General features: G+C 42.3%; 1 protein-coding gene across 6 annotated transcripts in view; it reads left to right on the top strand.

Annotated features, from left to right (window-relative positions):
- Positions 1–23,150, top strand: part of dmd (dystrophin) — a 1,945,510-nt gene that overhangs the window by 1,002,181 nt on the left and 920,179 nt on the right. For all 6 annotated transcript variants that reach the window (XM_078559857.1, XM_078559853.1, XM_078559852.1 and 3 more), the window contains exon 42: positions 19,216–19,388. In XM_078559857.1, coding sequence (XP_078415983.1) covers positions 19,216–19,388 — 173 coding nt within the window. The remainder of the gene's footprint in view (positions 1–19,215; positions 19,389–23,150) is intronic.

The raw sequence follows: 23,150 nt of genomic DNA, 5'->3' as shown, positions 1-23,150 counted from the left end.
CCTCCCTTGCCTTCCTCAGTACTCTGGGGTAGATCCCATCTGGCCCTGGAGACTTATCCACCTTAATATTCTTCAAGACGCCTAACACCTCTTTTTTGATCTCAACATGATCCAAGCTATCTACACACTCTTCCCTAGACAAATCGACCGCTAAGTCCTTCTCTTTGGTGAATACTGATGAAAAGTACTCATTTAGTATCTCTCCCATTTCTTCTGACTCCACACAGACATTCCCACCTCTGTCCCTGAGTGGGCCTACCCTTTCCCTGGCTAGCCTCTTGCTTTTTACATATGTATAAAAGGCCTTAGGATTTTCCTTAATCCTGGTTGCCAATAACTTTTCATGACCCCTTTTAACCCTCCTGGGTACGGGCGGGCGGGTTCAAGATCGGCGCCCCCAATTGGGGGCGGGCCAATTAAGGCCCACCCAGCGTGAGGTCTCCTCGGAAGCGCTGTGCGCTCCCTGTGCGGGCGGGGGGGTGGGGATTCCCTGAGCCGGGAGTGCGTTCTTTCGCGCATGCGCACAAAAGAAGTCACAGATCTCCCTGAGGCAAAGTGCCGCCTCAGGGAGATTGCTGGAAGTTTCAAAAAGTTTTAGAAGTGTGAAAAAAAAATCCTGACATGTCCCCTCATGTGACACTGTCACATGAGCTGGAACATGTCAATTTATTTTATTTCAACATTTTGTAAACATTTAAAATCCCTCATGAAACCTCATCCCACCCAAGGATGAGATTTCATGATTTTTCAGAAGCCTGGTTGGGCTCCCGGCCTACTCGCCAACCCTAAGGTTGGATGGGCAGGTCCATTGATTACCTCAATTACTTTATTAATGGCCTTAACTGGCTGTTGACAGGTCGGCGGGCGTGCAGCCGACTAGGCTCTGCGCCTGCCGACTTGAAAATGTAAATGGCGCGGGGTGATGTAGGGACGCCCGCCCGACGTCACCCCACGTCATTTTACGCATTGGCGAGTGGGCCCCCCCCCCACTCACCGACCGGAAGATGCAGCCCCAAATGTTATTGCACTGACCTCTATTGACAACCCATTCCATTCTAATATAAAGAAAAGTTAATGTTCCTGGGAGGTCAGGGTGGGATGAGGGTGTGGGTGGTATCACTTATCACAGCTCACCAGTTAGAAACTGTCCCTTTATTCCTCCTAAATCTGACCAATTTTCTATTCATGCTACAGATGTACCTCCAATTCCATATGTCTCAATTTTAGCTAGCAGTCCTCCTTTATAAAACCTTAAATGCTTCTATTAATCCATATATAGAATACCTGTTGACCCTCCTCCATGTTTCCACCACCTCAGTAACTCTGTAAAGCAACTTTTAGGTTATGATTCTTTTACTATATATTAAAAATGCAAAATATCAACTTCATGACTTAATGGATATAACACACTGAGTATGAAGGTACAGATAGCTCACTAAATGGTGGAATGTGATGCTAGCATTTCAAAGTTGTCCTTTTCATTACAAGCACTGCACGTGTTGGATTGGACAAAGTAGACAATATACCCCTATTCCTTGGTTAACACCAATCTATAAATGCTTGTTAAGAGTTGTCTAGAATTGGCTTCTGTTGATTTGGCCTTTTTTCTTTCTCCTCTTCTATCCTGTATGGGGAAGTGAAAGAGCTGGAATTTTATAGAGAATCATTAATCATGCCATGGGAATTTGAAATCTGCTGCTGTTTTGTTGCTAGGCATTTGTACCAGGATTTCTTCACATTTTAATATCCAGCTATCACAGTTATGTTTCTTCTCCAACATGTTGGTTATAGACTGATAGACACCTTCTAAGAGTGTGTATAATTTGCTGGAGGCCGTAATTATATTATTGCAGCTTTTTACCACAGGTATCCAAATAGCTTATAAAAGGAGTGAATGCTTCTTGTAAATACCCACGTAGATAATTTTTAAAAATTCACAAAGACTCTTCATTATAGTCATTACATCCAAATGCAAGTCCTTTCCTTTCCCTGCATTTGTGACTAGTACATGATTTCTCATTTTCTGGTATTTAACCATTGTATAAGGTGTGTACTTGACCTCACTCTGACTTGGCCTGAGAAGAATTGACCTCTGTGCTTTACATTAATTTTTTTGGCAACCAGGTCTTCTTTACATTACATACTTCTCTTGATTTACGTCTACAACTAATCACTTGTTCCTCCACATATATCTGATATGATTATGGCTGACATCAACTTTAATGATATTGATTGCTCTGGTTACACACAAGTATTACCTTAGGTTTAATTTAGCTGAACTATTAAATTGTCGTGAGATGCAGTCATGGGCACAGTTCCATCCTCTCCTGAAATAAATCTCCTGCAGCTACAAATGAACCCTGTACCTTTATGTGATAGTAGACTGGGGAAAAAAATAGGAGATATGTTTGACTTGAGTTTAATGAATATTTATTTCCTCATAAATGCATTCATCATTGTCATTATCTAGCAGTAAAAGTAAGAAAACGGCACATAAATTGTATAGCTGCTGTTTTCGGTAGCTGAAATGAAATTTTGGGTGAACTTCTTCTCACACAGTAGCCTTTTTTATATGAATATATAATCTTTAAAAATAAAAAGTTAATTATTTAACTCATAATGTTCTGATTTATATTGCATACAATCATAGAAATGCTGAAAGTGAATATTGCATGATATAATTACCATGATTCATAACTTCATGACTATTGATATAACTGGGATACACACTGGTGAACCGTGAAGTAGCATTCTTTTTCACAGGTCAGGGGGGCTGACTGACTCACAGGTGCTGAGGTTATAATTGTGTTATGCTGGTTTGCCTTTCGGAAATGGGACACAGCTGGTCTTCCAGACTGAACAGAGTATTCAATTTGCATCCCAGGTTAAAGGTATTGCATTTTTTAAATAACAAATTCTTTTGAAATATTTTCATTGAAATCCTGGCAAAGATTATCACTGCTGAAGCTGGCTCTTAAATGATACCACACAAGTTGACATAAAGCAGCATTCACTCCCTGTCAGGCCTCTCTGACTCTCATTTGACTAATCATGTTTGAATGAAAAAGGGGTAAATTCAGCTGTTCATATTTAAATCATTAACTCAATATAAAATTATTGTTTGCTGACAAGAAATGTATATTCTGTGATGTAGATGAAGGACAGAAAATTGCCACTTCATTTTCTTACTTGATATTCAATATCGTCTTTTATTGAGCGTTTTTAAATTCCTGCAATCAACAACACTCTGGGTTTTTGAATTAATTTAAATATACAACTGTTCAGTGAATTACTAAAGATATACTTGAGATATAATCATTTAAAGTATTATTTATAAATGTGTATTTATCCTTAATGAGGGTAAAGGTTTCTTTGATGGCTCAGCCAGTTTATCCACTGAATAACCAAGCTCCATAAGACAAGAAAGTATCAAGTTTGATCCTCAGCCTGTGCTGAGTCAGATGAACGCAGATAGGGTGGTGCTAAGCAGTGCTGTCATTGGCCTCAGTTCCCTTGGATTAGGAAGGGGTGAATTAGCCCTTCCTGATAACGATCCTGTATTTGGAAGTCAAGCCCAAATGCTGGCTGAATGTGTAGTATAAAAGGCTAATAGCTTTTATGCTAATAGCCAATATACATCTTCAGTAATAAAGACAAAAAGCTAAAAGCTACTGTGGATGCTGGAAATCCAAAACAAAAACAGAATTACCTGGAAAAACTCAGCAAGTCTGGCAGCATCGGCGGAGAAGAAATCAGTTAACGTTTCGAGCCTTCATGGCCCTTCGGCAGAACTGTAGCATAGTTTCAACAAGGGAGAAATATAAATTGGTTTAAGGTGGGTGGGGGGGGGGAAGAGACACATTGAGGGTGTGGTGTGAGCTCTAGTGGGGGTGGGGTGGAAAGACTAAAGGTTTTAGTTTTAGATTTAAAAATAATGGAAATAGGTGGGGAAAGAAGAATCTATATAAATTATTGAAAAAAAAGGCGGGTGGGGGGGGGAAAAGAAACGGGGTGGGGATGGGGGGAGGGGGAGTTTAAGATCTAAAGTTGTTGAATTCAGTATTCAGCTTAGAGGGCTGTAAAGTGCCTATTCGGAAGATGAGGTGCTGTTCCTCCAGTTTGCGTTGGGCTTCACCGGAACAATGCAGCAAGCCAAGGACAGACATGTTGGCAAGAGACATGCCACCCCACCCCCACTAGAGCTGTACTTTGAATATCCTGTTTTCCATTCTTAATTAGCACTTTTCTCAGACAAAGACCACCACCTTCAACACCTCTTTGACCCTTTTGTCTGTGACATCTTTTGATTATCTGCTCATCTCCACAATCACCACACCACACCCTCAATGTGTCTTTCTCCCACCCCCCACCACCCCCCCCACCCACCTTAAACCAATTTATATTTCTCCCTTCTTCCAACTATGCTCCAGTTCTGCCGAAGGGCCATGAAGGCTCGAAACGTTAACTGATTTCTTCTCCGCCGATGCTGCCAGACTTGCTGAGTTTTTCCAGGTAATTCTGTTTTTGTTTTACATCTTCAGTAATGTCAGTTCACGTGTGACCAGAGCTCAGAGCGATGGTTTTTGAAGGATCCTTGTGCTTACCCATCCTTGTACATAGTTGTACATAGTTAATGAATGTTTGAAGGTTCCTAGAGGCCTTATTTCCAGGGGCCTATGTTAAACACACCCTGGGGCCATTTACGATGTACTTCATGATGGCAGTGTTAAACCTAACAAATAGCACAGATCCCTGATGAAACTGATGGTGGCAGCAAAGTGAAAGCCATCAAATGCAAGACAGCCAGGGTGCAACTGTGGCTGAAAATCAAATGTTAAAGTATCAATGGAGTCCCAAGACTGTTGACTAAAAGTAACAATCATGGAGAAAGTCCTACCTTTACCTGAATCCTTTGAGCATGTGGAAGGGTCCAACCAAGAAGCACAGTGGCAAAACTGGCATTGCAGTTTCAACAGGCACAAGACCCCTTTGGGGTTAGCATGGAAGCCTGATAAAGAACAGGTCAGCACGCTCCTCTATGACATTTTAACAAGATAAGGTGTTACTGAGGACCCAGCAACTTATGAAGAGGTTATTGAGGCTTTTGATTCATATTTCAGTCTTTGGAGGAACATTATTACAGTCCAGGTGAGGTTTAACAAGTGCACTCAGGAATCGGGGGAAAGTTTTGACTTTTTTATTAATGACCTGTATCATTTGGCTGTTAGTTGCCAGCATGGGGATCTGAAGGATAAACTCATCTGAGACTGCATTGTCATGGGAGTGCTTGATGAATCCTTATCTGATTTTCTGAAGTCCAGGGAGGATCTAACATTGGAGTGAATTAATGAGACAGGCTTGAACTATGGAAGAACTGAGCTTTAATCCAAGGTTATAGAGAACCTTTGTGGAGTCAGACCACTGACTGAGTCCAGTTTGTAAACAATAGAGGCACCAGTGCACCCACTAAAAAGCAGACCCAGAACGAAGAGGAAGCAGTTGCCGCCATTATCCAATGTTCCTGTTGTGCCACGAGAAAACTCCATAGGCGTGAAGACTCTGCTGCCATAAATGCAGAGTGCTATTTCTGCAGAAAGTGGGGCCATTTTAAAGTGGTATGCCACAGCAGAAAGCTTTCAGCTCCACCCCAAAAATTTACAGAAAGACCAGTCTGGCCAACCAGTATTAAAGAAATCAAAGATACTGATGAACATGAAGTGCCTTTCTTGGAAGAGGTTGTAAAGTCCAAGGGAGAATCTTCGGAGCACAGACATCATGGTCAATGGCCGCAAGTTGAATTTTAAATTGGACACTGGAGCAGGGGCATCCATTCTTTCTGATACAGGAGAGTGGCTGAACCCTGAGCTTCTTCTGCCATTTGGCTGCATGGTCCTGGGGGGACATCCCACTGAAGTGCGAGGGCAGACGACTGCCATGCTTTGGTATAAGGGACAAGAAATTATAGAAATTCTTTGTTACCGAAAATCAGGAGTGTTCATTACTGAGCTGGGGAGCCTGCTCAGATTTACAACTTATTTATCAGTTGGAGGAGCTGAACAACCAGGACAAATCAGATAAATTTAAGAGGGAATTTCTGAAATACTCACAGGTCTGGGGAAGCTCCAAACAGCTTACCATATTATCTTAAAGTTGAATGGCAAGCCAGTGTGTTTGTTTAACCCAGGAAAGGTCCCACACCTACTTGTGGAAAAAGAGATCGAATCCATGCTACACCAGATGGTGATATCGCTGGTAACACAACCCACTTGTTGGTGCTCAAGCATGGTGCTTGTACCCAAGCCGAACGGCTCACTATGCATTTGTGTGGACCTCACACAGTTGAACATGGCAGTTTAAAGGGAGATCAACCCTATGGCATCCATCGACGAGAGCTTCGTGGAGCATATAAGGAGCTTGGTTTTCACTAAACTGGATGCAAACAGTGGCTTTTGGCAGCTCTAGTTAGATGAGGAATCCAAACTGTTAAAAACATTCATCACACCCATTGGGCGGTATTGTTTCAATTGCCTACCATTTAGACTTGACTCAGCACCCGAGATCTTTCAATGTACCATGACAGGCATTTTGGAAGGGCTGGAAGGAGTCATTTGTTGAATGCATGGTATTCTCATTCATGGATCCACCACTTTGGAGTATGACACCATGGTGAGAACAATATTACAATGCTTACAGGCCACAAGCCTTACATTCTATCATAAATGTGAGTTCTCTAAACCCACTATCAGCTTCTGAAGCCATATTGTTCACACATCTGCCATCAAGCCAGATCCCCAGTAAACCACAGTCATCAAGGATTTCCCCACTGCCCCTTAACATTACAGAGCTTCAGCATTTTATGGACATGGTTAGTCAGTTAGGTGAGTTCCTGCCCAATCTTGCACACACCAATGGAATGCTGCAACAACTTCTGAAGCAGGACCAAGCCTGGTATTGGGCTAAACACCAACAGGGGCATTTGGCACAACCAAATATATGCTCATGTCTACGGAACCACTGGCCTATTATGACCCAGACCTACCCACCATAATCATGGCTGACGCATCGTCCATTGGCCTGGGGGTGGTGGTGTTCCAAATTCTGTGTGCCGGCTCCCACATATATTATGCCTACAGGGTGCTGACAGATACAGAGCAGTGGTATACTGTCATTGCAAAAGAGCCCCTGGCAGTCACCTGGGCTTCTGAAAAGTTTTGGATTACATCCTGGGACTGAAGTTTACTACCCAGATGGATCATATGTCACCCTGCCTAGCACTAAAGAGTTAGCGAAGATGTCACCCAAAATTCAAAGGCTTCGATTACTACTCATAAGGTTTGATGCTACTACCGAATACATCCAAGATAAACACCAAATCACAGCTGATGCTTTGTCTTGCATTCCTGTAGGGGACCATGCACAGAATGATATACACTTTGTTGAGGACATGGAGTCCTGCACCTTCTAGTCTACCAAGTTCCTCCCAGTGACCACCCAGAAACTAGAAGAAATTTGAGCAGCCCAGAAAAGTTGATGCCAAGTGTGCACATATTTTGTAATACTTTGTTATTGGCTAGCCTGTGTATGCTCCTAGCAATTGTATTCTGAAGCAGCACAGTGTTGTCACCTTAGCCTTATGGCTGACTTGTTAGACTAAATGACCAAATTCTCATCCCCAGGGTCCTCAGGCTAGACATTCTTCAAAGGTTACATCAGGGACACGTGGGTATCACCAAATGCAGAGCTTTGGCCCAAAATTCAGTGTGGTGGCCAGGTATCTCCAAAGCTATTGAAGACATGATTTCCAATTGTACTGCTTGTGCCATTCATAGGCAAGACCACAAGGAACCACTGATGGCATCCTCATTCCTGTCCCGACTGTGGGAGCACCTCAGGATGGATCCTTTTGTCTTCAAGGATAAAACCTTTCTTATCCATGTGGATTATCATTCCCCGTGAATCGAGGTCAAAGGGCTACATGACCCCCCCCCACCTCAGCAGTGGTTATTGCCATGCCCAAGGAAGTTTTTGCCATACACCATATCCATGATTTAGTTGCCTGTGACAACAGCCCACAGTTTTCCAGTGACTACTTCAAAAGCTTCACTAAGGCATACAGCTTCGTCCACATCACCAGATCCCCTAGGTACTCACAGACCATGGAGAGGCCGAAAGAGTGGTCTGCACTGTGAAATCCTTGTTGAAGAAAAATAACAATGTTGACCTAAGTTTACTGAGTTACTGCAGAATGGTCTGGCTCTGTCGGAACTCCTGACGGGCAGGAGATTATGCACACAGCTCCCGAGTCCCCCACATTCCCTTCAACCATGTATCAAGGCAACAGAGATGGAGAAGGTGCAGGAGAAAGAAGACTACTACTATGTGAACCAGACTGTGACATACAACTGGTGCCACAAAACACAGGGTCTGCCAGCGTGCTGGCCAGACAAGTCTGTCTGGGTCTCAGACCAGAACGGGCCCAGCCAGGTTTTGAGTCAGTCCATTCATCCATGCTCCTACCTTGTTCACAGATCTGCCCTGGTATCCACCAGCAGACAGCCTTTACAGGACTGTGTTGACTACCTGGATGACCAAGAAGACAACCCGACCAAGCTCCTAGATGGTTCACATCCCTTTCCACAGGAGAACTGTAATCTGAGGCCTCCTGCAAAGGAAACAAGAACATGATCTGGCAGACTGGTCAAGCCACTGTTATTTCCCTAAGACTCAGGGATGGTGACACTGATTTTGGTGGGGGGGAAGTAGGATGTGTAAATATTTAAAGAGTAAAACAAAATGTAGTATAAAGGGTTAGTAGCTATTATGATAATAGCTAATATACATCATCAGTCATGTTAGATCATGTGACTAGAGCCCAGAGAGAGTTGGTTCTGGAAGGAGCATTCTGCTTATCTATTCCTGTATATAGTTAATAAATGTTTGACAGTTCCTAGCGGCCTTGTTTCCAGCAGTCTATGTTAAACACACCCTGAGACCATTTACAATGATACTTCAGAATGATCTGTTGTCATTTATTGTCCACCAAAAGTGGAATTGTACCCAGTAAAGAATTATTTACAGGGGGTGAAAGGAAGTAAACTGGCAAAGAAAAGCTACCAAAATATTTTTATTTAATTTATGATTGCCTCAGTTTTTGGAGCAGTAAGCAAAACTGTGAAGTTTTTGGGAAGAAACAGTAAGATTCAGCAAGATTCAGTAAGAAACGGAACTGCTGCATGTTCTTTTAAAACATGGAATACTTTATTCCCTTCTAGACTCCCTCTGCTGATAAATGGATATGGTAGGCTTAAATAGATGAAATGCGCAATGCAATTTTTAATACACTACAAAAACAACTTGATCACGTGATTGATATCTATAAAGGAATTGGTACCTTAGTCAGCCCTAAAGCAGATAATGTGAATAGGTAGTACAGAACTCAAAACTCCATCTCTGATCCATATAGTCAGAGGTTGCATTACTTATGTGCTAAGTAGGATTTTTCAGCAGAGGTTGTAGGGTAACCTAAAGTGGTTTCACTGAAAAGGATCCTCAATGTTTAGAACATTTATTTTTAATATTATGATGAAATGAAAGAAAGACTAGCATAATTTTTTGACCCTGTACCATGGTTTGGGAAGGGTACTCCTTTAGCCCATCTGGAGTGGCTCCTTGTGATATAAAAGGAGAATGCTAACAATACGTAATGCTTAAATGGAATGTAAATGAAGTAAATATCTGGCAAGTCACTAGAAACTCTGCAGTATTTCCAAGCTTCAGCAAAATGGTAATTGCTGGGAAAAGGCGAGGGTGGGGGTGGTGGCATGGAAAAAATGATTGCAATACAAATTTTCAAGGGATCCTAGGGAATAATGGATTAAACATTAGCCACGTGACAGGTCAGTGTAACAAGTGGTTTCAGTTAAGCAGAATGATTAGATTACATCAAGGATGATCAAACTGCCATGAGATGCAGAACGACAATCATTTCCTGAGGGACTTGAGAATAAGCAGTTAAACCTGTTGAAGCTGATATACAGAACCAATGCTGACTTAAGACAGCTCCCTCTACAACAGCTCCCGCCCTCACCTCCCACCCCCCCTCATTTCTCTCCACAGCAGTTTGGAGCGATGAAAGTTATTGAGCTTAGCCCTAGAGAACCTGAGCGTGCCTGTCAACCCTTGTCTGATCCATTCATATAATGCCTCTTCAAAGCATGGGGCAGAATTTTACACCAACGGTGTTTTACAGTCCCGTCAAAGTCAGTGGACTTTTGAATGTCTCGCTACATTTACAGACCCACCTCTGCCGCAACGGGGCTGTACAATTCCACCCAATGTTTCTGACACCTGCTCAATAGTGTTTATAATTTGCTACTCCTGTGCATTCACGATGCCTGCACACTGACAGAAGCAGCAAATTACAAATGTTATGGAGTTGGACCAAAGTGTTGAGGGTTTCAAAATGTGAATTGTCTGTTCCAAAAGCAAATGGCTGACAACTATTTGAAAAAAAGACCCCAGGTAGGTCTAGAACCCAAGAGATTTTCCAAACTCAGCTGGACCTGAGTGACGTGACCAAACGATATCAAACCTCTTCTCCAACCTCCCCCATTCACCCCTCCTCCCAAAGATTGTGGTTCTCAATGTAGACTTAATTGTACCAACAACTTCAATGTTGTATTCTAGTTTAAATATTTCTTAACAAAACTGCAGCACAGTTTCACAAATTCTTCGCGTGTGAAAAGAACTGACTGTAGTGGCCAGTGCAAATGAGGAGCATTGAATTTGCTTGTACGTATTGGATTGGATGCGAACGTAAAATTCTCTGGTTGCCTTAGAAATGTGGAGGGCTATTGCACTTATGCAGGTGGATTTACTCTGTGTACCTGTGCATCAACAGTGGTTCTCCAAATTTCATGGGGAACCAGAGTCTTCACAACAGAATATAATCTGGGCATATGGCCATTCATTGTGCAGTTAAAAAGACAAAATGCTGAATATCTGAAATAAAAAATAATGAAATGTTTTAAATACACAGAAGGTTGATGAGCACTAACAAAGAGAAAGAACACATTTTGGTGTAACCCATTGTCAGAATATTCTTACCAAGGAATAGACCCAAAAATAAGTCTGTTCTTTCTCTTTTACAGATGCTGACACAACTGCATATTTACAGCCCTTTCTGCTAAGCTGCGCATTATATATACAGCATAGCAGGTGATAAGTGCGGCCTTTTATATTGAAAACGTTCATGCCTCGGGTGATATCGGTGTGCACCGTGAGGTTGAGACATCATGATGCACGTTGGTTTCTGAGGCACTTGACCTTATTCTCATCAAACTCTCATCAACTCATCAAGTTGATCACCCAACTTTCCTCTTGGTCCTCATGCTAGATGATAATGTTTATGGTTCTCTTTTTTCAGGCATCACTCTTAAATTTGCAGTCATCTCCCCTTTCCTCCAAAAACTTCTGACCCCATTGCCTTTGAAAGCTATGAACCCATCTCCAACTTCCCTTTCCTCTCCAAAGTCCTTGCATATTATTGTTTCCCAACTTTGTTCCCATCTTTCTTGGAACCCTGTGTTTGAATCCCTCCAATCGGGTGTTTACCCTGCCATAATACCAAAACAGCACTTGTCAAAATCACAGCTGACATCCTGTGTAACTGTAACAAAGGTAAACCCCTATTTTCATTCATATGCTGCCCCAATAACGGCATTAGCAGAAAACACAGTGGGATGAATTTTACGGCCCCCCCCCCACCAGCATATTTGAAGGTGGTGGGGCAAGTATACCCACCTGTCCTTGGTCTGTCCCCCATATTACAGAGGGGCAGGTAAGGCATCAGGCAGCACCCCTGTCCTTTGGCCTTCGAGGCTCTTAAGTGGACAATTAGCTGCCGCTTAAGGGCCTCATTCCACCTCTGCAGCAATTTTCCAGTCTGCAGGGGAAAGTGGAAACAGGGTGCAGCCCGGTAGCTTTGACAGAGTGGGGCTGCTGTCAGGCAGGAAGGTGGGGAGGGGGGTACCTCCATGGGGTGGGGGGGCCTATTGCCCATCAGGGGAACCCCTCAAGATGATACCTCTCCTTTGTCTCTCCCCCACCAACCTCCCTAGCTTGACACTCCCAGCCCCCCCCCACTAGAGATTTTGCAGCCATGCCTGCCCAAAATCCCCCAACCCACCTGAAGTCCAGGATACATTTTCACTTACTTATGGGACTGGTTGTAGTCCCAACAGTGGCCAATACCCCCTTCTGGCGCTACTGAGACTACAGAGCTGCTGGCCAATCAGGTTGGCTAGAGCTCTCTAGGGCAGGACTTCCTGTCCCTCCTGGTGCTAATCCCACTCTGCACTAATTAAGACCGCCCACAGAGTATTATCGCTGCAGGGCAGCCAGATTTCTTATTGCCGAGGTGTCAACTGACTTTTAGGTCAGGGGCATGGATAATCCGTCCCCCCATAAGATTCAGCCCAGCGTCAGTTTTCATATGTGTGTATATATATATATATATATACTGCTGACATCAAGCCCTTTCTCAGTACCACCTCCCTCGATAACTTCACTGTTTCTAAGTTATCAAATTGTTTGTCCAAAGTCCAATACTGGATGAGCAGAAATTTCCACCAATTAAATATTGGCAAGTTCAAATACATTGGGAAAGTTCCCAGGTTTGGAAACCTGCCTCCATTAAGAGGCCTCTGCTCACCATATTTTAGTTCTGGGGAGGCAGGGGCAGGATGGTGTCAGGCCGTTGCCTCCAAAGGCAAGCTCAAAGTGGCAATGGAAATGGACAATGGCGAGGCCAGCAGGATGGAATGCCCACCTCTGATTACTTGGTTATTGGCCCAGTTTTAATCATAACTGTAGACTCTCGACTTTCATTCCCTGCTAACACCCCATCCACCACCCCCATGCCCCGTCCATATCCGTTCTATTACCCCAATGTCCCCTCCTTGCCCCCATTTCTCCAATGAACCTTCCATGCTCCCTCCCCATGTATCCTCCATATCCACTCTCCCAGTATCCACTATGTTCAGAACTAATGAGCCATTGGCAAGCCTGGCAAGCCTTTGAAATGATCTTGAAACTGACAACATAAGCAGAGACTTTGAAAAGACACTTTGAAAAAAGCTCCCTCCTTATAAACTCCTAAAAATGTCAGTCAATCACAGCCATTCATGGCCTCAATTTCAAAAAAGTTTTATCCACTTTAGACCTTTTAATCTTTTGTAAATAAACATGTAGGCACTGACAAACCACATCAAAAAAAAAAATGTATACAAGGCACCCCCCTCTCTCTAGCAGTCCCTCAGAGTAACAAGGATGCTTGCCATGGAGCCTTTTAACGTGGGGATGCTGTGGCGACCACATGGTCCTGGCTGACCAAGAAACTCTCCCATTCTTATCACCTGCTATAGGTAATTGGAAGGATTTACAGGTTGACAACCAACCTGCTTGGCCATTCCATGAATGCACATGCTGTGGTCAGCAATTCCAGAGTGTTGGACTCGAACCCAGGTCTTCTGGCTCAGAGGGAGAGATGCTACCCATTGTGCCACAAGACTTCCATGCACTCCCCTCTGCAGCTGTGTAAACATTGCCTGCTGAGGTAAGTGGATTAGTCATTCTTGGAAGCATTCATAATGAGGCCATCTAGGAAAACAGATATCTGCTTCTGTGGATACTTTAAAATTCTCACCCATGTTTTCAAACCCAACTATGGCCTATGGTTCTGTTGAAGGGTCATGTGGACTCGAAACATCGACTCTTTTCTTCTCCAGACCTGCTGAGTTTTTCCAGGTAATTCTGTTTTTGTTTTGGATTTCCAGCATCCGCAGTAGTTTTTTGTTTTTACCAACTATGGCCTTGTCTCTCCCAATCTCTGTAATCTCCCCCAGTCCCATTGCTCTCTGCGATATCTGTGCTCTGCAAATTCTGTCCTCATGATCATCCCTGATTTTAATTGCTCCACAATTGGTGTCTGTGCCTTCGGCTGCCAAGGCCAAACTGTGAAATTCAACCCCCCCTGCCCAGCCCCCCAAAACCTTTCCGTCTCTCTACTCTTTGACCAAGGTTTTGATGATTTGTCTTAATATCTCCTCTCATGGCTCTGTGTCAAATTTTGCTTTATAATGATTGTCTGAAGCACCATGGGACATTTTATTAGGCTAAAGAGACTATATAAATGCAAGTTGTTGTTATTGGTGTGTTTTATTCACTTGTGCAGTTAGGCAGGACTTTCCATCCTGGATGGATTATAGCAAAGGCATTCTAGTTGAATCAAAGGGAAACTGAGTGGCTTCATACCATTATTTTATCATTTTAACATTTACTGTGGTCATTAAATTTGGTATAATGCAGTGCAATGTAACATTGTGTTATAATGATATAAAGTCACCAATTGTTCATAAGGAATCGAGTAAACACATTGTGGGTTCACTTATTCAGAATAGGCACATGAGAACATTTATACATAGGTAGAAAGCTTGAAGATATCAGCAGCAGAGCTGCGTGTGTGTGTACTCTGCTTAAAAGCAAGGAACTAGGGATTGCATGACACACCTCCCTTCTAGTGATGACATGTTACTACCCCTTTAAGGCATAGTACAACATGTAACAGAAGGGCATAAGAATGTTTGCCCACCAAAAGAAATGTCCTAGTTCATTTGTTGTAAATTAGAGGATGAAAAAAAAGTCATTTCTTAGAGGTGACTGACAGTTAAAATAAACAGCCCCAATGCCTTTCTTTAACTATCAACCAAAAGGGAAGTATAAAGGCAAGGAACCAAGGAGCATTCCTGTGGTCAGCACTGGGTCATTCCAAAATCCCTCAATTACTCTTATAGTGCAAAATACCTACGTTATCTGAGAGCGGATTTATGGGCATTGGAAGTGTAAAGGACATTAAATCCATCTTGCCTTTGAAATTTTCACCTAACAATTTCATTAAAATCCACCCTAGAATGCCATACAAATCAGCATTTGCCTTTGCTGTTGAAATTAAACAAACTATTGCCTGCAAACGAAGGAAGATCCCATGCTAGAAGAAAGAGAATAATTGTATCCTGATGAATTTATTAGTGTCCATTACTGGAGTGAAGCGTCAAAAACTAATTTGTATGGCCTTCAGTATTAGTACTTCCCAATCATCTAAATTACAATCTGCAGACATGTCTTGTACACTCACTGTGATTAGTATAGTATTTTGAGTATTTTTTGAAGTTAATATAATTACACTGGAATTAATTTGTCATAAACAGATTTATAATACTTCTTCTGAACATTACTTTCCGTCTTCAGAGCTGAACTACATGAAATTGTTGATCCCCTTATACTTCATTTGCAATTTTAATAAGCTTTTACAACTACAGCATTTCATTTGGCGCTATATTTTCTTTGCATGCATCAGGCTCCTGGCTGCACCAAAAATAAACCCCTTAGATATTCAAATTCAAGAGCTTTCATTCTAGCAAAGGTTTAGTAGCTGTTATATTGCAATATTAGCATCAACATGCTGAGTGCTCAAGTTTTGGCATGGTTTGCGTAGCTTTAGGGAGTTAATTACTTCATACCTTTTCCACTCAACATTCATTGCAAGGGGTGATGGAAAATGAAAAAAAAAAACTTAAGCTTAAAAAAAGGTCATTAAAATTATGCAGTTTATTGTGTAACATGATAGAAGTGTTTCAACATCCTGAAAGGTAGGACAGGGCAAATAGAAACAGACTGATTCCAGTAGCTGAGTTGTCGAGAATAAGAGGCCACATAGACAAGGTTAAATGTAAGAGAGTTAGAACAGAAAGGGAGAGAAGCCTCTTTACGCAGTGAGGCTGTGGAATTCACTTGAGTGCTTGAGGCAGCAACTATGCCAGTAGGCAAGATTTGATTGGCTGAATGGATGCAGAAAATGGGAATGAAGGGATATGTAAACAGAGTGGATAGATGTGATTAGGACTATTTGTTCACATGGTGAGTAAATACTAGCAGGGACTGGTTGGGCCGAGAAGCCTGTTTCCATGTTGATAAATTCTATGCATTTCTATATTTCTGTGTCTTCAGTGCCACTGGGGTGCGTGATTTGGGCCATACAACTTTATTCATCATGCAGTTTTGTTTTTACTACTCACAATGGTAATAACTCAGAGGTTTTGCCAGTCACATTGGCTGAGAGAGAAAATGGCAGGGCTTTTGAAAAATGTCCTTATCTGTGATCTTTGTTTGGGGCTCAACCTTCTCCCAGCACACTCCTCATCCTCGCAGCAACATTCTTTTTTTTTGGTCATGCATGCCTTCTATGACTGAAATATTGATATCTTGAGGCCAATTTTAAGTTCAAATGCACAACTTGATGTTCGATGGGCAAAGCAAATCTGTTTCTCATCAGGTATTAAAATTGGCTCTAGTTAATTTCACTGGTGTTTCTGCCAAGAGTTTTCGTATTAGTGTTTCACTAGGTTCAATTTATACTTAAGACAGGTATGTATTTTCTTTCATTCTTTCACGGGATGTGAGCATTACTGGCAAGGCCAACATTCATTGCCGGTCTCTAGTTGTCCTTGAGAAGGTGGTGGTGTGCCACTTTCTTGAACCATTGCAGTCAGTGTAATGTAGCTATACCCATAGCACTGTTAGAGGGGGAGTTCCAGAATTTTTATCCAGCGATAATGAAGGAACAAAAATTTATTACAAGACAGGGTGGTGTGTGACTATGAGGTGAACTTGCAGGTGGTGGTGTGCCTGCTGCCCTTGTTCTCCTAGGCGGTAGAGTTTTCGAGTTTGGGAGGCGCTGTCGAAGAAGTCTTGGTGAGTTGCACACTGCATCTATGGTGTGCCGGTGATGGGAGGGAATGAAAGTTTAAGGTGGTGGACGGTGTCGAGCTTCTTAAGTGTTATTGGAGTTGAACTCATCCGGGCAAGCGTGGAGCACTCCATCAACTCTTAGCTTGTGCCCTGTAGATAATGGACAGGCTTTGGGGAATCAGGAGGTGGGTCACCTACCGCAGAATTCCCAGTCTCTGATCTGCTATTGTAGCCACAGCATTTATATGGCTGGTCCAGTTAAGTTTTGGGTCAATGATGGCCCCAGGATATTGATGGTAATGCCTTTGAATATCAAGGAGAGAAAATTTTTAGACTGTCTCTTGTTGGAGATTGTCATTACCTCACACCTGTGTAGCATGACTGTTACTTGCCACTTATGAGCTCAAACCTGAATGTTGTCCATGTCTTGATGTGGATACGGACTGATTCATTATCTGAGGAGCTGTGAATAGAATTGAACACTGTGCAATCATCAGAGAACATCCCCACTTCAAACCTTGGCCAGAATTTTATGTCCCATGGGCGGAAGCACGCCTGACCCAAATGGGCATGAAATCGCACAAGATGATGTTGGGTGAGCGTCCGGATGTCATCGCGCACTAGTGTGCTATTTCACCAGCAGGCGTGTGCAAAATTCGGAAGAGCACCCACCAACAATGAAGTGGACAATTAAGCACATTAACATCCCAATTCTCAGCAGTTTTTTTGTAGCCCGTCCAACCTTACGATTGGCAGATGGGCCAGTCAGCCAGGTGGGCTTTGCATTTTTTAAGAAAGCTCATCCAAGGGTGGGATGAAATCTCTATTAGGATTTAAAATAAAAAGAAATATCTGGCCTACTTTCAGGTGCATCATTGTGCTGCATTTTTTGTACCATTTTTGGGCTTTATTTTCTTGTTTGCAGGTCTGCAGCTCCCTGAGGCAGCTGCCTGCCTTCAGGAAGCTCTCTTGAAGTGCTCACCCCTATGCCCATGGTGATGTCAGTGCCCACCGTCTTCCTGCCCCCAATGGCATTGCTGAGCCTTTCTCCGGGCGTGTTTCACGCTGGCTGGCCGTTAATTGGTCAGCCAGCGTAAGATCGCGGTCGGGGGCCGATCGTGGGTGGAAGAGCATTTCGCGTCCACTTCTGGGCCCACCAATCGTGCGGGCCTGATGAGCGCAAAATTTCAGGCACTTATGTTGGAGAGAAGATCATTGGTGACGCAGTTGGAGATGACCGGACCATTCCTGCCACCTGGGGGCTGGTAAAATTCAGCCCTATATGCCACCACATAGTTGGTAAGATTAGCAATTTTCACATTCAATCAGTAAAGCGTGGTCAAATTATTGTTGAAAATGTTGAAGTTATTATTTTTCCATTAACACTGAAAAAAATAAAATCCATGTCATAATAAAAATTTGAGAACATAGTTCCCATTCCACATTTTTTGATCAGTGATGATAACCGGGTATCCAAGGTTTTCACCTGCTTTTGATGAACTGTTTTGTTAAATGACCAGTAATACCTGCAACTGGAATCCAGAACTATTGGTCCTTTTCAGTACTAGATGGAGTAGAGAATATACCCATGATCCCATTTTTTAAAGTACACATGAAATGTTCCAAAGAAAAATATATCAGAAAGTGTTTATTGACAGATTCTGTAACCAGAAAGGGAACACTGATTTTGTTTCATGGTTTGTAGGAACAAATCTGAACCAGAGAAAAATTGGGTGTGTGGGGAAACAATTTTTGTTCCTGTTTTTGGCCATAATGGTGTTTTTGGATAACATTACTTTTTCGAACATTGCTTCTCAGACATTCTCCCACCGTGACTCCACCTTAATGCTTGAAAATTGGTGCAATCCCAGAGTGAGAGAGTGGATGGTGGGAGGAGGGCTGTTGATTGGGGGCCAGTGGTTTTCCTTACAACCATTTTGAAGGCTCTGATGGGGCCTCGAAGCTAAGAATTGGGCATGCACATGTATGAGTCTCGACACTGATCTCAGGACAGTCCCGCCAAAGTCTCCCCTTGATAATCACCATTGCTACCTCAGAGCTCATAACCCAAGCGATCGTCCGCGACCCACGGTTTGGGAACATCTGCCTTAGACTCTGAGTTTTCGGACTGCATAGGAGTGCTGTCCTTTGACTGATGGGTAAAGATTGGTTCCGGATAGTGGGAAGGAATTGGTTCTGTGTTCTCCAATTATTCTGTTTTATTTACAATGCGGGAATGGTCCTACTTTTTGCTGATAGGTTGAACTCACTTAAATAAAAAACATTATGAGAACATTTTTCATACCCTTTTTGTTAATCAGGATTCAAATGCTTCTAATAATTGTAAACCCCCTCAACCTTGTGCAACCAAAGCTACCAACCTTATTTTATTTCTTTTCTGAACTTCAGAACATAAAAAGGAACTTGGAGAAGCTCTCGGGCCGAGTGGAAGCAGTTCACAGCAAGAAACCCGCGGCTTTACGGAGTGTCTCTTATACAGATGGGGAACATATACAGGACGCAGTGGCTCAGCTCGATGCTAAATGGGAAAACGTAAACAAGATGTGCACTGATCGACAAATGTAAGTACCTACTTTTGACCAGTTTTACTCATTGCCCATCTTCATCATCTAGTTGCTAGGTGGGCGGAGGTGGGGGCATGAGGGTGTTGGTGGTGGGAACTATGGCCTTGAAACAATATTATGAGATACCACTGTACAAATGCTTAGTATATCCATCTGAAATATTTCTCTCTGCTAGCGGCTTGAAACCTCTGCTATACAGGGTAATCCCAGCTAATGAAGCTTAATTACTTCTGGTCGTACACTGACTTAAAATATTCATGTGAAATTACTCGGTGTACTATCCTCGTGCAGGGGTTAATGGCTGTGCTGATATGCCACACTGGGGAATTTTGCTTGATGCCATTAAATCCCCCTTTTGAAAGTTCAAGCTGCTCATGTCTTCAACTCAGTACAATTTTAAAAAAATTGGTTTTGATGATTTCAGGTGATTTTTGATGTCAGTAATTAAGTGGCATTGGGATGCAGAGAAATTCCACTTGGGTGATTAGCTTTACTTTCCGCTCGGATACAGGACTTTTCAGGATGCAAAAAACAAAATGAAACTTTTTCCTCTTCTCTCCCTCGACAAAACAAAATGCAGAATTATGTAAGAAGTGGCAGTTGGATTTAGCTAGTAGCCTGAAAGTTACAATCACAGCTTTGCCAACTTCCAAAGCCCAAAAATTATATGATGAGCAAAACAAAGAAATGTGTGTAATAGGTCTCACGAGATTTATAGGCAATAAAGAAGCATTTGGGGACAATGATATTTTTATGGCGCAGCTCAATAAGGATTTACTTTATGATGTGTTATCTAAAACCCTTCATGTGCTGCATTTGATTTAGACTCTGGTTCCCTGTTCAATCAATATCATTTTTCTTTAAAATCTCTGTGTAGGCAAATGATTTGTTATTTTCAGCGGCTGGCACTTTCACTGCGTTTGGGACTTTTAAATGCAAAACTGTAGTATTTGGACAGCAAGTTGTGCTTCATAAAGCAACAATGGATATTCATGGTCTGACAAATCTTTTGCCCTCACTTTCTCCTTTTTAAGAGATTTATTGTGAAAATGAACATTGAGACTGAAATGGAACTACCTTATCATGTAAACATTAAGCTTTTAACCCCTATCTAATTCTACTTCAGAACTACAACACTGCACTCCTGATTACCCAGTAGGCAAATGCACTAGTGTGCTCCTCAACCACAGCACAGTAGGTCTTAGGGAAAATAATCCAAAGTTCCTGCTTCTCATAATAATCCAGTGATATCCTGATGGAAAGTACACCTGAGGTGATTAAATGAGGACAGTATCTGTGGTGCTTCCCATGAATGTATAGCTACCAACACTCACTATCTGGTCAAGTGGCTGCTTGAGTGAACTTCCTATGGCACTGCACAGAGATCAGAGAAAATATCTTTCTTTCCTTTCATAGGGGAGACATTGCCATTGTACCTCACGGTGCACAGTGTGACTTCAACACCATCTTCATTTTCCTAAGGCTACAGTAGATTTTATGAAACAATTCTAAATGATAAATGAGGAGGAGTTGTAATTTAATCTCCGGGTTCAGATGGTGATCATCAGTCACTTGTGCTTTGCTTTCACAGCTTATGATGTCATCTGAATCAGAAGAAATTACATTCATAGTACTGCCAACTATCCATAATTTAATGTATCATATGAACAATCACACTCAAGTAAAATAACCTTGTTACATAAAACAATGACACTGCTGGAGAAGTATTTAATATGTGGCTATATAATATATATATGTAAACATATAGATATATATAAAACAACAATTACCCTAATTTTACATTGAGACCCATGTAATGTGCTGTAGATAATGCCATAACTTTCAGTAGCAATCCAACACATAACTACAAAACATAATAACTAAACCGTTTTACTCAAATAGATGCAAATGTTTCCCAAAATTACAGTAGGCATTAACATACAGAGTTTAATCCAATCATAATATTATTGTATACTGTTTTTTTTATTGTATATTCTCATGGAAAGAAGAGTTTTATCTTTCTGATATTTAATTTTAAGTCCATTGTCTTTCAATTTAAATGTGACCATCAGGAATTACATTTTGCTGTCCTGGTCAGCTGTGGCTTAGTTGGTAGAACATTTGACTTTAAGTCAGAAGGCCCCTGGGTTCAAGCCCCACTTCAGGATTTGAGCACAAAGATCAAGGCTGACATTCCAGTGCAGTATTGTTGCAGCACTGTCTACCTTCTCATAAGTTTGTAAGAGATCCCGTGGTGCTGTTTTGAAGAGAAGGGGAGTTATTCCTGCTGTCCTGGCTAATATTTATCCCTTAATCAACATCACGAAAATAGATTATCTGCTCAATCTCACATTGCTTTTTGTGGGAAATTGGCTGCTGCGTTTCCTATATTATAAACAACTAAGGTTTCCAGGATTGGCCTGCAAAGAACCAACATAGAGGCCACTGAGGGGAAGAGCCCTAGGCTCATCAAAAGATCCACAAAAAGGTGCTTGAAGAAGCTGCAAAATAGAGCCTGATGCCAGCCGCAAGAATCATTTGGTAAGCTCTCATACAGGTTACCTTCACTTAACTTTCAAATATGGCCTTTGTAGTAAAAGAAAGAGGAAAGAAAGACTTGCATTTATATAGTACTTTTCATTATCACCAGACAACACAAAGTACTAAGACCCTAAGATCTGGAATTCCCTTCCTAAACCTCTCCAGCTCTCCCTCTCCTTCTTTTAAGACTCTCTTAAAACCTTCCTCTTTGATCAAAGTCCTTATGGGGCTTGGTGTTCAGTGTTGTTTGGCCATCACTTGGAATGTTTTAATACATCAAAAGCGCTATATAAATGCAAGTGGTTCTTGTTCAGTGGCAGTTATCTGATATTCTATAGAAAAAAACACACTGCCATTAGGCCCTGGTGCGAGGATGGTGGGTGGGGGGGTTGGGTCCTCCACTACAGAAATCTATGGAGTTCTATGAACTAAGGCTTCTGAGATGGTAGATTCCTCCTCCTCTGCCATTACCAACCACTCCTACGCACTTGTGCCTCATGGATGACACAAAGATTGGCCGGGCGGTTAACAGTGAGGTTGAGTGTCTTGGGTTACAAGAAGATATAGACAGGATGGTCAAATGGGCAGATAAGTGGCAGATGGAATTTAACCCTGAAAAGTGTGAGGTGATACACTTTGGAAGGAGTAATTTGACAAGGAAGTATTCAATGAACGGCATAACACCAGGAAGTTCTGAGGAATAAAGGGACCTTGGCGTGTGTGTCCATAGATCTCTGAAGGCAGAGGGGCATGTTAGTGAGGTGGTGAAAAAGGCATATGGGACACTTGTCTTTATCAATCGAGGCATAGATTACAAAAGTAGGGAGGTCATGTTGGAGTTGTATAGAACCTTGGTGAGGCCACAGCTGGAGTACTGTGTGCAGTTCTGGTCGTCACATTGTAGGAAGAATGTGATTGCACTGGAGGGGGTGCAGAGGAGATTCAGCAGGATGTTGCCTGGGATGAAACATTTAAGTTATGAAGAGAGGTTGGATAGACTTGGGTTGTTTTCATTGCAGCAGAGAAGACTGAGGGGTGACCTGATTGAGGTGTACAAGATTATGAGGGGCATGGACAGGGTGGATAGGGAGCAGCTGTTCCCCTTAGTTGAAGGGTCAGTCACAAGGGGACATAAGTTCAAGGTGAGGGGCAGGAGGTTTAAGGGGGATGTGAGGAAAAACTTTTTCACCCAGAGGATGGTGACGGTCTGGAATGCAC

This window comes from Cetorhinus maximus, chromosome 16 (genome assembly GCF_964194155.1).
Source record: "Cetorhinus maximus chromosome 16, sCetMax3.hap1.1, whole genome shotgun sequence".
Taxonomy (NCBI): domain Eukaryota; kingdom Metazoa; phylum Chordata; class Chondrichthyes; order Lamniformes; family Cetorhinidae; genus Cetorhinus; species Cetorhinus maximus.
This window is presented reverse-complemented; position numbering and strand designations above follow the sequence as displayed.